Genomic DNA, 14,535 nt, shown 5'->3' with positions numbered 1-14,535 from the left:
GCTCTGGCCCAAACTGCAACCTCTACATAGTTTACCAGGAGTGGCGCAGCATAGTTTTTGTAGTGGCTGCACCTGGCATTGCAGCCCAATATCATGTACATGAACGAGCTGTAATATCAGGCCCATAAAATAGAGGCTACAGTGCTCGCCAGAAAGTCACTGTCTCTTCAATCTGCCGATCCCCGATTGATGCTGTTTAACCACTTAAATGGCGCTGTCAATCTCTGAAAGTGTCAATCAGGGGGCACACTGATACGGGCATCCATCCTCACTGCACTAAAGTGATAATAGGGTGCCTATCGCCAACTGCTGCCATTACAGCTGGGTCGACAAAAAATTTAAAAAAAAGTTACAACTCTTGGAAGAAAGGAAGGAAAAATGAAGGGAGTGGGGAGAACATAAAATAGCCACAAGTCCTAGGAGAACCCTTTAACCCCTTCACGACCGATGAAGTATACAGTGGTGTGAAGAAGTGTTTGCCCCCTTCCTGACTTCTTATTCTTTTCCATGTTTGTCACTTAAATGTTTCAGATCACAAAACAAATTGAAATATTAGACAAAGATAACACAAGTAAACACAAAATGCAGTTTTAACATGAAGGTCTTTATTATTCAGGGAAAAAGAAATCCAAACCTACAGGGCCCTGTGTGAAAAAGTGATTGCCCCCTAAACCTAATAACTGGATTGGCCACCCTTAGCAGCAACAACTGCAATCAAGTGTTTGCGATAACAGGCAATGAGTTTTTTATAACGCCCTGGAGGAATTTTGGCCACTCATCTTTGCAGAATTGTTGTAATTCAGCCACATTGGAGGGCTTCCGAGCATGAACCGCCTTTTAAGGTCATGTCACAGCATCTCAATCGGATTAATGTCAGGACTTTGACTAGGCCACTCCAAAGTCTTAATTTTGTTTTTCTTAAGCCATACAGAGGTGGACATTGTTACGGATCCGGGTGGTGGAACCTCTGTGCTGTGATACAAGGAGGGACCAGAGGGGCGTAACTAAGTGCCAACCCGGACCGACCCTGGCCACACGGCGGCTTAGTCGACTCCATGAACCAAGGAGGGAGCGGGAAGGTGAACCAGGTGCCACTCTGGGACCGACCTTGTGTGAGAGCAGGCGACTCCCACGGGACTTATGGCCGAAGCTGACAGGCACAGCAGATGAGCATGGCTGGTAGACAGGCAGGTGATGCGGGTAGACAAGCAGGCGGGCACGGCAGATAGGCAGCTGGGTACGGTTGCTAGACAGGCGGGTGGACACGACTGATAGACAAGCTGGTGGGCACTGGAACCTGAGGGCTGGAGAGAGTGTTAGCACACAAACAACAACCTTGCACAAGCACCTCCATTTTGGAGGAGGTGCCTTATATAAGGGAAGTCATCCGGCTATTGGCCAGGGACTCTTTAGGACAGCGTGCCGCCACTTTAAGAGGGAGGGGGCGCGCACCCTAAATACAGTGCCCGGGGAACAGCGCGTGGTGCGCGCACCCCGGGCAGATGCAGCAGGGGAGCCGGAAGATGCCGGACCGGGACCGAGGTGGTGAGGGGATCGGCGTCTCTGCCCGGCAGGAGGCAGAGACGCCGAAGCTATAGTACCCCCCCTTTATGCCCCCTCTTCTTTAAGCCCGCAAGAAATTTTTCTAAATGATGAGAAGCATGAATGTTCTCCCTGGGCTCCCCAGACCTCTCCTCAGGACCAAACCCCTTCCAGTCCACAAGAAAGAAAGTCTTTCCTCTTACCCTCTTGATGGCCAAAATGTTCTCTACCTCAAAGACGTCCTCAGCGGAGACTGGAGCTGGAGTGGTACCTGGATCGTCAGAGAAAGGATTAAGGACAACAGGCTTGAGGAGAGACACATGAAAGGAATTGGGAATCCGTAAGGAGGCAGGGAGTTTCAACTTGTACGCCACTGGATTTATTTGGTTCAGAATCTCGAAAGGTCGGATGAACCGCGGACCCAACTTGTATGATGGTATCTTGAGACGGACATATTTGGAGGAAAGCCAGACCTCGTCTCCTGGACGGAATAGAGGCGGATCCAGACGTCTCTTATCAGCATGCTTCTTCATCCGCTCGGAGGACTGAAGAAGCGCAGATCTAGTGTCTTCCCAAATCTCCGAAAAGTCACTGACAGACTCCGTGGCAGGATTGTCCACTGAAGAAGAGACGGGAAACGGAATTCGGGGGTGTTGCTCATCAACCACAAAAAACGGAGACTTAGAGGACTCACTCACATGGTTGTTATAAGAAAACTTGGCCCAAAGAGAATTTCTACCCAATCGCTATGGTGAGCGTTGACAAAATGCCGAAGAAAACTGGTAAGGATCTGATTAATAAATTCCATCTGACCATTGGACTGAGGATGATAGGCCGAAGAAAAGTCCAAAGTGACATCCAACAGCTTGCACGTGGCTCTCCAGAAGCGAGAAGTGAACTGAACTCCTCTGTCCGAGACAATGTGGAGGAGTAAGCCGTGGAGACGAAAGATGTGACGGATGAAGTCCTTAGCCAGCACAGGTGCAGACGGAAGACCAGGCAAAAGAATGAAGTGAGCCATCTTGGAGAAGCGGTCAGTGACCACCCATATGACGGTAGAACCGGCAGATACCGGAAGATCAGTGAGGAAGTCCATAGCAATGTGATGCCAAGGAGCAGAAGGCAAGGGGAGAGGAAGAAGACGACCAGCTGGGAGGTGCCTAGGTATCTTGTTACGGGCACAGGAGGAACAAGTCACGAAAAAATCCGCAACATCCTTGCGGAGGGTGGGCCACCAATAATGTCGGGCAATGAGCAGAAGCATCTTCCTCTGGCCAGCAAGACCAGCCAGTTTGGACGAATGACCCCAGAGTAAGACCCTATTCCGATCCTGAGCCGCTACAAACGTCTTACCAGGAGGTAGATGAGACAGGTCGAACAGAGCAACAGACATTATTCTGGAGGGTAGAGGCTCCTCCGCTTGGTCGGTAGACAGGAAAGAGCGGGACAGAGCGTCAGCTTTAATATTCTTGTCTGCCAGGCGGTAATGGAGAGTAAAGCTGAAACGAGCAAAGAACAAAGACCATCCGGCCTGACGTGGATTTAGTCTTTGGGCGGTCTGCAAATAAGCGAGGTTTTTATGGTCAGTGTAGATGACTACCGAGTGCAGAGCCCCCTCAAGCAAGTAGCGCCACTCCTCCAGCGCTAATTTGATGGCCAGCAGTTCTCGATCCCCTATGGAGTAATTACGCTCGGACGGAGAAAAGAGTTTGGAGAAGAAGCCGCAGGTCACCATTTGCGCGGACGAGGATTTCTGGGTGAGCACTGCTCCGGCCCCGGAGGAAGAGGCATCAACCTCCGGGAAGAACTGTTTACTGCAATCTGGACGATGAAGCACTGGAGCGGAGGAGAAGGCTTGATTAAGAAAGACAAAGGCACTTTCCGCCTTGGAAGTCCATTCCCTGGGATTTGCCCCTTCACAGGTGAGAGCAGAGATGGGAGCAGTACGAGAGGAGAAATGAGGAATAAAGAGTCGGTAATAGTTAGAGAATCCCAGAAACCGCTGAATAGCCTTCAACCCCTCAGGTCGGGGCCACTTTAAGATGGCAGACACCTTCTCGCGATCCATCTGCAGTCCAGTCTCAGAGAAGATATACCCCAAAAATGGTAGGGAGGTATGCTCAAAGAGGCATTTCTCGTACTTTGCATACAGGCGATTCTTCCGGAGCCTCAGCAGTACCTGACGAACATCCCTCCGATGAGAGGGCAGATCAGAGGAGCACACCAAGATATTGTCCAGGTACACCACCACGCAGGAATACAGCAGATCTCGGAAGAGGTCATTCACTAACTCATGGAAGATGGCTGGAGCATTACAGAGACCGAAGGGCATCACGCGGTACTCGTAGTGACCATCCCGAGTGCTGAATGCCGTCTTCCACTCATCTCCCTATCGAATCCGGACCAGATTGTACGCCCCACGAAGATCCAGCTTAGTGAAGATCTTCGCGCCTTTTAGGCGGTCACACAGCTCCGAGATGAGAGGCAGGGGGTACTTATTTTTGATGGTAATCTGGTTTAGGCCCCTACAGTCGATACATGGACGAAGAGAGCCGTCTTTCTTTTTGACGAAGAAGAATCCTGCTCCAGCCAGAGAGGTGGATTTCTGGATAAATCCCCTAGCAAGTTTCTCTTCTATGTACTCAGACATAGCACTGGTCTCGGCCAGCGACAAGGGGTAGATTCGCCCGCGAGGAGGTGAAGCACCAGGTATTAGGTCGATAGGGCAATCATACGGCCTATGAGGTGGTAGACGTCCACATAAGACAAGTAGGGTCCCAGCAGGCCAGGTAGGTTAGCTGGAGTAGACGGAGGTCGAGCAGGACGAACCGGAACCAGACAGGACTTATGACATTCCTGACCCCAACGGAGCACCTCACCCGAGCTCCAATTCAGGACGGGCTCATGTCTCTGTAACCAAGGCAGGCCAAGCAAGAGGGGTTGAGAGAGACCGGACAGCACGTAGAAGGAGATCCTCTCTGAATGTAGCATTCCCACCTGAAGAGTTACAGGCTCAGTGACAAACAAGATGGTCTCAAAGAGAAGCTTTCCATCCACAGAGGAAACCGCTAAAAGGATCAGCCAGATGTATGGTAGTGTAAAGGACATATTAATATTCATGCTATCCAAGTGTAAAGGACATATTGATACTCATGCTATAGCAACTCCATTTTGTCTGCTTGCTTTAAAATCATGTTATTATACTCCTTGCATAACATGCATTCTTTCCTTCTTTTCTCATGCTTCCCATGCATCTTTCCCACACTAACCTTTTCTCACAAGACCATTCTGTGAGACGCCCTGCTCCCGTTATCTGACTATTCTGAGCCGGGATGGGTAACCTTGTAAATTTCCATCATGCGCCGAACTAACGATGATATATGACCATATGTGTGTTTCCGTAATAATTGCACTAACATTGGCCTAAGCCTGTAGTACGGCTGTAGATGATTGGCTATTAATAAACTCAAAACAATATAAAATGCTAAGTAGAAATAAACAGGATTAGACATTCTCTGAATCCTCCCATACAGAGCACTGTCTCCGTTTGGTTTTCTGTGGATTGCAATCAACCTTATAACATAATAATTTGACACTCACTTGGTCAACCGTGAAGGACCATTGCCCTCCCTCAACAGTAGGAATCTGTTATCGCTCCACAACGGCCTGTTGAATGAGGTTCCCAGCGGCTCCGGAATCCAGATAGGCTGTCTCGAAGAAGTGGGTCTTATCACTGGTAACCGAAACGGACAGAGTCAAGGGCAGAGAGGAAGAACTTTTGCCTAGGACGACCTCTCTGAGAGGTCCTAGACACTGGAGTTTCCCGGTCTCACCGGACAGGAGCGGATTAGGTGCTCTATACAGCCACAGTAGAAGCAACTCCCCTCGGTGCGGTGGGCCTCCTGGAGAGACTTGACCATCTTAACTTGGTCTATTTGCATAGACTCTGGAGAAGACACCAGAAGGGATGCTGGTTGCGAGACTAAGCCTTTGCAAGGTAGGTGCGTGGCGCAGGGATCTTCTCTCACGGGTTGCCTCCTTAGAACGCTCCTGAAAACGGATGTCGATCCGTGTAGCTAATGACACCAGGTCGTCCAGAGAGGGAGGTATGTCACGACCGGCTAGCTCATCCTTGATCCGTCCGGAAAGGCCCTCCCAAAAGGTGGCCACCAGAGCCTCATTGTTCCAGGCAAGTTCAGATGCGAGGGTGCGGAAACGCACGGCATACTGTCCCACAGAGAGACTCCCTTGGCGGAGTCGGAGAAGAGAGGAGGCAGTCGAAAATTTTCGTCCGAGCTCATCGAATACCTTCGGGAAGGCTGCGAGGAAAGCCTGGAGGTCGGACACCAGAGGATCCCCTCTCTCCCACAGAGGGTTAAGCCACGCCAACGCCTCTCTTGGTTAGAGGCGGACACAGTCGGGGTGGACAGCGCGTCTTGGTACAGGTCTGAGAGCGAAGGAGCCTGGGAGCCACCGGATTCCAGGGCCTGTGCAAACTGTTATGGATCCGGGTGGTGGAACCTCTGTTCTGTGATACAAGGAGGGACCAGAGGGGCGTAAGTGCCTACCCGGACCGACCCTGGCCACACGGCGGCTTAGTCGACTCCGTGAACCAAGGATGGAGCGGAAAGGTGAACCAGGTGCCACTCTGGGACCGACCTTGTGTGAGAGCAGGCGACTCCCATGGGACTGATGGCCGAAGCTGACAGGCACAGCAGATGAGCACGGCTGGTAGACAGGCAGGTGATGCGGATAGACAAGCAGGCGGGCATGGCGGATAGACAAGCAGGCGGGCACGGCTGATAGACAAGCTGGCGGGCACTGGAACCTGAGGGCTGGAGAGAGTGTTAGCACACAAACAACAACCTTGCACAGGCACCTCCATTTTGGAGGAGGTGCCTTACATAAGGGCAGTCTTCCGGCCATTGGCCGGGGAGTCTTTAGGACAGCGCGCGCGGCCCCTTTAAGATGCAGCAGGGGAGCCAGAGGATGCCGGACCGGGACCGCGGCCGTGAGGGGATTGGCGTCTCGGCCCTGCCGGAGGCAGAGACGCCAACGCTACAGACATCCTGGTGTGTTTTGGATCATTGTGCTGCTGCATAACCCAAGTGCGCTTCAGCTTGAGGTCACGGACAGATGGTCGGACATTCTCCTTCAGGATGTTTTGATAGGCAACAGCATTCATGGTTCAATTTACCACAGTAAGTCTTCCAGGTCCTGAAGCAGCAAAACAGCCCCAGACCATTACACTACCACCACCATATTTTACTGTTGGTATGATGTTCCTTTTCTGAAATGCTGTGTTACTTCTATGCCAGATGTAATGGGACAAACACCTTCTAAAAAGTTCCACTTTTGTCTAGTCAGTCCACAGAGTATTCTCCCAAAAGTCTTGGCGATCATCAAGATGTTTTCTGGCAAAACTGAGACGAGCCTTTGTTCTTTTTGCTCAGCAGTGTTTTTTGTCTTGGAACTCTGCCATGCAGGCCATTTTTACCCAGTCTATTTCTTATGGTGGGAGTCATGAACACTGAACTTAACTGAGGCAAAGGAGGCCCGCAGTTCTTCGGATGTTGTTGTGGGGTCTTTTGTGACTTCTTGGATGAGTTGTCGCTGTGCTCTTGGGGTCATTTTGGTCGGTCGGCCAGCCACTCCTGGGAAGGTTCACCACTGTTCCATGTTTTCACCATTTGTGGTTAATGGATTTCACTGTGGTACGCTGGAGCCCGAAAGCTTTAGAAATGGCTTTATAACCTTTTCCAGACTGATAGATCTCAATTACTCGGTTTCTCATTTGTTCCTGAATTTCTTTGGATCGCAGCAGGATGTGAAGCTTTTGAGGATCTTTTGGTCTACTTCACTTTGTCAGGCAGGTCCTACTTAAGTGATTTCTTGATTGAGAACAGGTGTGGCAGTAATCAGACCTGTGTATGGTTAGGGAAATTGAACTCAGCTTCCCAAAAGACATAAACCACAGTTAATTTAGATTTAAGGGGGGGAGGGGTAATCACTTTTTTGCACTGGGCCTTGTAGATTTGGATTTCTTTTTCCTTTAATAATAAAGATATTCGTTTAAAAACTGCATTTTGTGTCATCTTTGTCTAATATTTAAAGTGGTTTTGTGGTCTGAAACATTCAAGTGTGGCAAACATGCAAAAGAATAAGGAATCAGGAAGGGGGCAAATACTTTCACACCACTGTATTTATGTCATTGGCTGTGCCACTGCCTTTGAAGCGGTCTCTGGCGCAAAACCCACATTTTTCCCTGCACTTGATGGCTGATTTTATCATCCATCAAGTGCCTCTAACAGCTGCGGATGGATCCGTGATCCACCTGTGGCTGTTGAGTTAAATGCAGCTTATCAATCATTGACGGCGGAATTTATCTTGCACCGGCCGTTACAAGTTCTGCCCATCAGCGTGCGTCACGTGATTGCGGGGCATCGATGGGTTGTCATGACAGCTGAGTGTGGGGGGAGCCGCTGAAGACCCCCACACCTGTCATCATGATCCTTCTGTGAACGCCGGCCCACAGGAGATCGTAATTTTTGCTACACACAGCAGGGCTGCTATGTACTGCTATGTACAGCACAAGCGATTGGACGATCGCAGCTTCAAGTCTCCTAAGAGGACTATTGACCACAGTAAAAAAAAAAAAAAAAAAATTTATAAAAAAAAAACAAAAAAACATAAGTTCAAATCACCTCCATTTTGCCTCATTAAAAATAAAATAATTAAAAAATAAATAAAATAAAAAATATACATTTGGTATCGCCGCGTTCAGAAATGTCCAATCAAAATATATATATATAAAAAAAAAAACAAACACAATTAATCCAAATAAGTAAAGCAGAGTAAGGAGAGAAAAAGGCAGATTTTTTTTTTTTTTTTGCAATAAGAGGCGATTATAACATTGCATCAACCCCAAAATGGTATCAATAAAAATGTCAGATCAAGCTGCAAAAAAAAAAAAAAAGAATAAAAAACACCACACTATAAATGTTTGGTATCTCTGTATTCGTACTACCCTGAGGAATCATATTGCCAGGTCAGTTTTACCAACAAACAAACACCGTCCCAAAAAACTATTGTGGAATTGCACTTTTTTTTTCAATTTCACCGCACTTAGTGTACTGGAAAACAGAAAAAAAATTCTAAAGTGGTAAAATCAATGGTGTTATTCAAAAAGTACAACTCATCCCACAGAAAACAAGCCCTCATATGGCTATGTGGATGGGGAAAAAATAAATAAAGATGTGACTCTTGGAAGAAGGAGAGCAAAAAACGAAAAATTGCCTAGGGTTGAAATCAACTTCTTACAACCTTTTGAAGCTCCTGGCTTATTACTTTGTGTTTGTTCTTCTTCAGGACTGCACAAGGATGTGATGGAGAACTGGCCTACTAGCCAGGAAAGCGCAGAAAGAAAAGGTCAACGTGAAAAGCACGGGCCCCCGGTATCTGGGGCAGCGGATCCTTCTCATGTGAAATCTCATTGTGTTGGCGGCTGCAAGAAATCTGAAACTTTACTGAAGAAGCTAAAAGAGACAGAGGAGGTGAGGAGAGAATATGCCAGGGGATAGAGCTAGTAGAATGGCTCTATTAGTATTTCTCCGTATCTTACATCTCCGTTGTACTTGGTTCCAGGAGAGGAATCGCCTTCTGCTGGAGAACACCGGACTGAACTGCACCAACTCGCAGCTGGCAGCCGAGAACGCCAACTTACACAGTCAGCTGTGCACGCTACAGGACAAGGTGCAAGCACTGAGCAAGGACTCCAAGATGAAGCCGGCTGCGCTAACGCAAATCCTCGAGACCCTAAAGGCATTGAAGATACAAAGTGACACAACCCCCTGACCAATCGCCCGCAGGAAGGACTGAAATAGTCGTGTCAAATACTCTCAATGGACACAACTGAACTTTACTCGTGCAAAGTAATAGATACCTCCTAAATGAAGCGCAGCCGTGGACGGCACGATGGATCCATGCTGGTCACAAATGCCTGGTCTACAGACAAGGAGACATACATTGATGTCATCTTCAGGCTATGTTCACACATTGCTTTTTTTGCTGCATGCAAAACATGATCTCTTGACAGTAAAAAAAAAAAATCTGCAGATATAAAGCAAGTTTTGCTGTCTTTTTTTGCAGGATCCCAAAGATCAGCACACAAACATGAACAATGCAAGACGTATGTTAAACCATAAAAGAATTTTAGGAAAAAAAAAAACAATTTGATCAAATTATTAAGTGGAAAAATAGTTTTATGTCTGAAAAAAAGTGACTATTCTGAAGAAAAAAGTTAAAGAAAAAATACACAATTGCAAAAGTAAAAACAACAGGGAGGAATGAATTGGTCGGGCATAGTTTACCTAAGACATTGGCAGGGCATTGAGTTGGTGGGGCTTGGTTTACTTTAACACATAACTAATTTAATTAAACTGTACTAAAGATGCATTACTGATGTACCTGCTTTTTTTTCTTCTCTTTACTAAAAAAGCGGCAAAACACCAAGGTTACTTACCGGTAGCTGTTTTTTCCTGAACCCATGACAGCACACCTTGAGAGATCCGCCCCACTAAGGACAGAAAACCATCTGAAATAAAAGGGCGGTACCTCTCCCTCGCTTCAGTTGGATTACAGAGCATTGAGAGGACCTCCAGAAAAGGTTAGACACATAACCAACACCTACAATAGAAAGACAGGGGGGGGGGGGGGGGGGGGAACTACGGGTGCTGTCATGGGTTCAGGAAAAACCGGCTACCGGTAAGTAACCTTGGTGTTTTCCCCTCACCCATGACAGCACACCTTGAGAGAATTTTGGAGAATATGAGCACCCTAGGGAGGGACCACCGCCTGAAGTACCCTTCTCCCAAAGGTAAGGTCAGACGAGGATAGATCCAACCGATAGTGCTTGTAGAAGGTAGATGGTGCAGACCAAGTAGCAGCTTTACATATCTGGTCAATCGAGACATCTGCTCTCTCTGCCCAGGAGGTTGCTACAGCTCTGGTGGAATGAGCTTTAATACCGTCCGGTGCTGGAACACCTGTAGATGTATAAGCTAGACAAATGGCCTCCTTAAGCCACCTAGCAATAGTTCCCTTTGATACCCCGTGACCTTTCCTACTCCCCTGAAAGGCCAGAAACAAGGACTTGTCCTTCCTCCACTGACTAGTCATGTCTATGTACTGTAGTAATGCCCTTCTAACATCTAGATTGTGGAACCTAACCTCCCCGGGGTTTTTAGGGTTACTGCAGAAAGAGGGAAGTACAATCTCCTGATTACAGTGGAATCTGGATACTACTTTTGGAAGGTACGCCGGATCTGTACGCAGGACGACCCGGTCCTCATGAATTTGGGTGTATGGGGGATCAACAGAAAGGGCCTGCAGGTCACTCACCCTATGGGCTGACGTTAGGGCCACTAAGAGAATGGTTTTGAGGGTGAGGATCTTTGGAGAGATAACCTGCAGGGGTTCAAATGGGTCGCCAGAGAGTGCGTTTAAAACCAAATTCAGATCCCAGGGAGGAACTCCGAGAGCCCGAACTGGCTTAGCTCTGGAACAGGATTAAATGAATCTAGAGACCCATCTGTTCCCCGCCAGATTACAATTATAGAGCGCCCCTAGGGCGGACACCTGAACTTTAAGTGTTCCCGTAGCCAACCCCAAGTCACGCACGTCCCTTTTGTAAAAATTCTAGGACTTCTTTAACTGGAGGTTTATCCGACAATGGGGAGTCTATAAAATCCAGGAATTTTCCCCAGATCCTGGAATAAATCTTAGTTGTTATGGGCTTCCTACTACCCAACAGGGTAGAAACTAGGCCCGGTGAAAACCCCCTATTGCTCAGTAACAACCTCACAAATTCCAAGCCGCCAGATGGAAACATTTGGCTTGTGCATGGAATATAGGCCCCTGGATGAGAAGGTCCGGCCTGTCCGGCAAGACCCAGGGATCCGAGACCGACATTAGGCGAAGCAGGGAGAACCAGGGTCTTTTTGGCCAAAAGGGGGCTATCAGAATTATCCTCGCCCCCTCCTCCCGAATTTTCCTCACAACTGCCGGGATCATTACTATTGGTGGAAACGCATAGGACTTCCTGAACTTCCTGGGTATGTAGAGAGCGTCCACAGCATAGGGATTCGCTGTTGGATCTAGTGAACAGAATCTCTCCACCTTCCTGTTCGCCCTGGTGGCGAACAAATCTATGTCCGGTGACTCCCATAGCTGGATAATTTGTTGGAAGACTATTGTGTTTAGAGCCCACTCTCCTTGTCTTAAAGTGTGGCGACTGAGGAAATTGCCCTTGAATTTTCTACCCCCCGGATGTAAAGAGCACTGAGGGATGGAAGATGGTGTTCTGCTAGATGCAGGATTCTGTTTGCCACTACCATAAGGGAGCGAGATCTTGTTCCTCCCTGGTGATTTATATACGCCACTGTCGTCAGATTGTCGGACCCGATTTGGACATGGCGACCCTGTATGTGGGGAAGGAAGCCTATCTACTGCCAAAAGCTCCTTTAGGTTTGATGACGCTTCTTTTTCGTGACGTAGCCAGAGCCCCTGAACTGAGAGATCTGCTAGATGACCCCCCAGCTGGAGCCACTTGCATCTGTTGTAATTGTGTGGTCGACTGGTTTGGACCACTGTAAGTCTGAGGTCAGATTCTCCCTGTTTGTCCACCAGGAGAGGGAGTTTACTATCTCCAAAGAAAGAGATATAGTCTTTTTCCTAAATGTCCGTTGAAGGATTTCTGTGCTGACAGGACCTCCCACTGAAGAAGCCTCATATGACTCTGGGCCCATTTGACTGCCGGGAGACAGGAAGTCATGGAGCCTAGTAGGGACATTGCTTCTCTCAAGGACATCACGGGAGACTTTATGGCCCTTGAGACCAGGCTGATTATTTTGCAAACCTTGTCTTCCGGGAGGAAACAGGATTGGAGTTGGGAAACTAGGGTCAAGCCCAGAAAGATCGGAGTCCTTGAGGGGGATAGCTTTGATTTTTGAATATTTTTTAACCACCCCAGGTGATGTAAAGCTGTCCTGACCTCTAAAAGTTGAGAGGAACAGTGGTCCTCCGATTTCCCTATTATTAGAAAGTCGTCCAGATAGGGAACAATCACCACGTTTTTGATTCGGAGAAAAGCTGTCACCTCCGCTATAACCTTTGTAAACACTCTCGGTGCTATCGAGAGTCCAAAAGGTAGGGCAGTGAATTGGAAATGTCTCAATTGCCCTTGGATGAACAGGGCTACCCTTAGGTACTTCCGGTAGTCTGGATGGATTGGGACGTGATAGTAGGCATCTTTTAGGTCGATAACTGCCATGAAACAATTGTGGTGTAGGAGTTTTACTGCAGAGTTCACGGATTCCATCTTGAAATTCTGGTTGTTTATCAGCTGATTTAGACTTTTGAGGTTGATAATGCTCCTTAAAGGACCCATTTGTTTTTTTCCATCACAAACAGGGGGGAATAAAATCCCCGTCCCCATTGTGAATCTGGAACTTCGTGAAGGACCTGCTTGTTGACTAAGTCTAACACTTCCGATTCTAGGGCCATCTGCTCCTCCCTGGACTTCCTCCTGGAGGTGATCATGAAGGTTTGGTGAGGGACCCGACTGAAGCGTATCTTTAGGCCGTTCTTTATGGTACTCAACACCCAGGGATTTGAAGTGATGGCTTCCCAAGCTGGGATAAAATGGGAAAGCCTTCCCCCGACCTCTAGCCTTGCGTCATTGGGGAGATTTTTTTTGTACTGGAGGATGGTCCTCCAAACATGTAACCAGAGTCCTTTTTAGATCTGGGCTCCCATCTTTTCCTTTATCCCGGAGGGCGACCCCGGTTAAATCTCTTCCTCCGAAAATAGGACCTTTTTGTGTCCCCCGTGAACCCTGGGAAACCTCTCCTTCTGTCGCCAGCCTTCTCCAAAAGCTCGTCCAGTTTTTGGCCAAACAAGAGTTTACCATCACAAGGAAGGGAACATAGTTTATGTTTAGATTGCAGGTCTCCTGGGCAACACTTGAGCCACAGGGCTCGTCTGGCAGCATTAGATAAGTTAGCAGACCTGGCAGCGAGTTTAACTGAATCCGCTGAGAAGTCGGCCAGAAAAGCAGATGCTGCTTGTAGCAAAGGCAGATTGGAGAGGATTTTATCTCTGGATATCTTTTTATCCTTGAGCTGGTCTCCTAATTGCTGAAGCCACACCATGAGTGACCTAGCGACACAAGTGCCTGCTACCGCTGGCTTCAGGCCCCTGCCCCTGCTTCCCAGGTGTGACGCAGGAAGGAATCTGCCTTCTTATCCAGAGGATCCTTTACACTGCCCGAATCTTCCAGGGGTAGGGACGATCTTTTGAATGATCGGGCGACAGACCCGTCAACTTTAGGAATTTTGTCCCAGGACCCAGAGACACTATCCTCGAAGGGGTACCTCCTTTTAGAGGATGAGGGCAACACTCCTGATTTCTCCGGCTTCCTCCATTCCCGGTCTATAAGGGTCTGAATTTTAGGATTCACTGGAAAGGAGCGTCTCTTTTTTTCCTCCAGGCCAGCGAACATAATGTCTTCCAGGGACCTGGCTGCCTTTTCCTCCCTCAACCCCATGGTAGATCTGACCGCTCTGACCAACTTGTAAATATCCTCAATAGGGAAACAGGGCCTACCACTGTCTGATGAGGTGTGCCATGCATAACAGGAAGGGGGATTGGGTGCCATGCATAACAGGATGGGGGATATTAACAGAATTGGGGGACATTACCCCTATATCAGTGTCAACAGCAGACCCCCTCCCCCATAACAGGGCATCGTGACCACATTTTTTACTTAAAATGATTTACGGAATAGGTTATTTTTTCCTGGAGCCGCGTTACAGCTATGGATAATGTTCTTAAAACCACTTTTTATGAAACCGAGGACTGTACGTAAAAACTGCTGAAAATACATAAAGTCCTCCGTACTCTAAAATAAGACATAACAGCCATAAGGTAAGACAC

The 14,535-nt window shown here is 48.0% G+C and overlaps 1 protein-coding gene across 2 annotated transcripts in view; it reads left to right on the top strand.

The window, feature by feature from the left end:
* RASGRP4 (RAS guanyl releasing protein 4) overlaps positions 1 to 9,983 on the top strand; it is a 78,874-nt gene extending 68,891 nt beyond the window's left edge. The window contains exons 15-16 of one of the 2 annotated variants that reach the window (XM_073641651.1): positions 8,911 to 9,095; positions 9,187 to 9,983. In XM_073641651.1, the coding sequence (XP_073497752.1) occupies positions 8,911 to 9,095; positions 9,187 to 9,396 (395 nt within the window). In that variant the 3' untranslated portion in view covers positions 9,397 to 9,983. The remainder of the gene's footprint in view (positions 1 to 8,910; positions 9,096 to 9,186) is intronic. The other variant, XM_073641650.1, reaches the window with a different exon arrangement.
* The last annotated feature ends 4,552 nt before the right edge of the window (positions 9,984 to 14,535 follow it).

The sequence above is a fragment of the Phyllobates terribilis genome, unplaced genomic scaffold, assembly GCF_046119375.1.
Source record: "Phyllobates terribilis strain yellow unplaced genomic scaffold, ASM4611937v1 Scaffold_7__3_contigs__length_470593459, whole genome shotgun sequence".
Taxonomy (NCBI): Eukaryota; Metazoa; Chordata; class Amphibia; order Anura; family Dendrobatidae; genus Phyllobates; species Phyllobates terribilis.
Note: the sequence above shows the minus strand (reverse complement) of the source record. Positions and strands in the feature narration are given on the sequence as shown.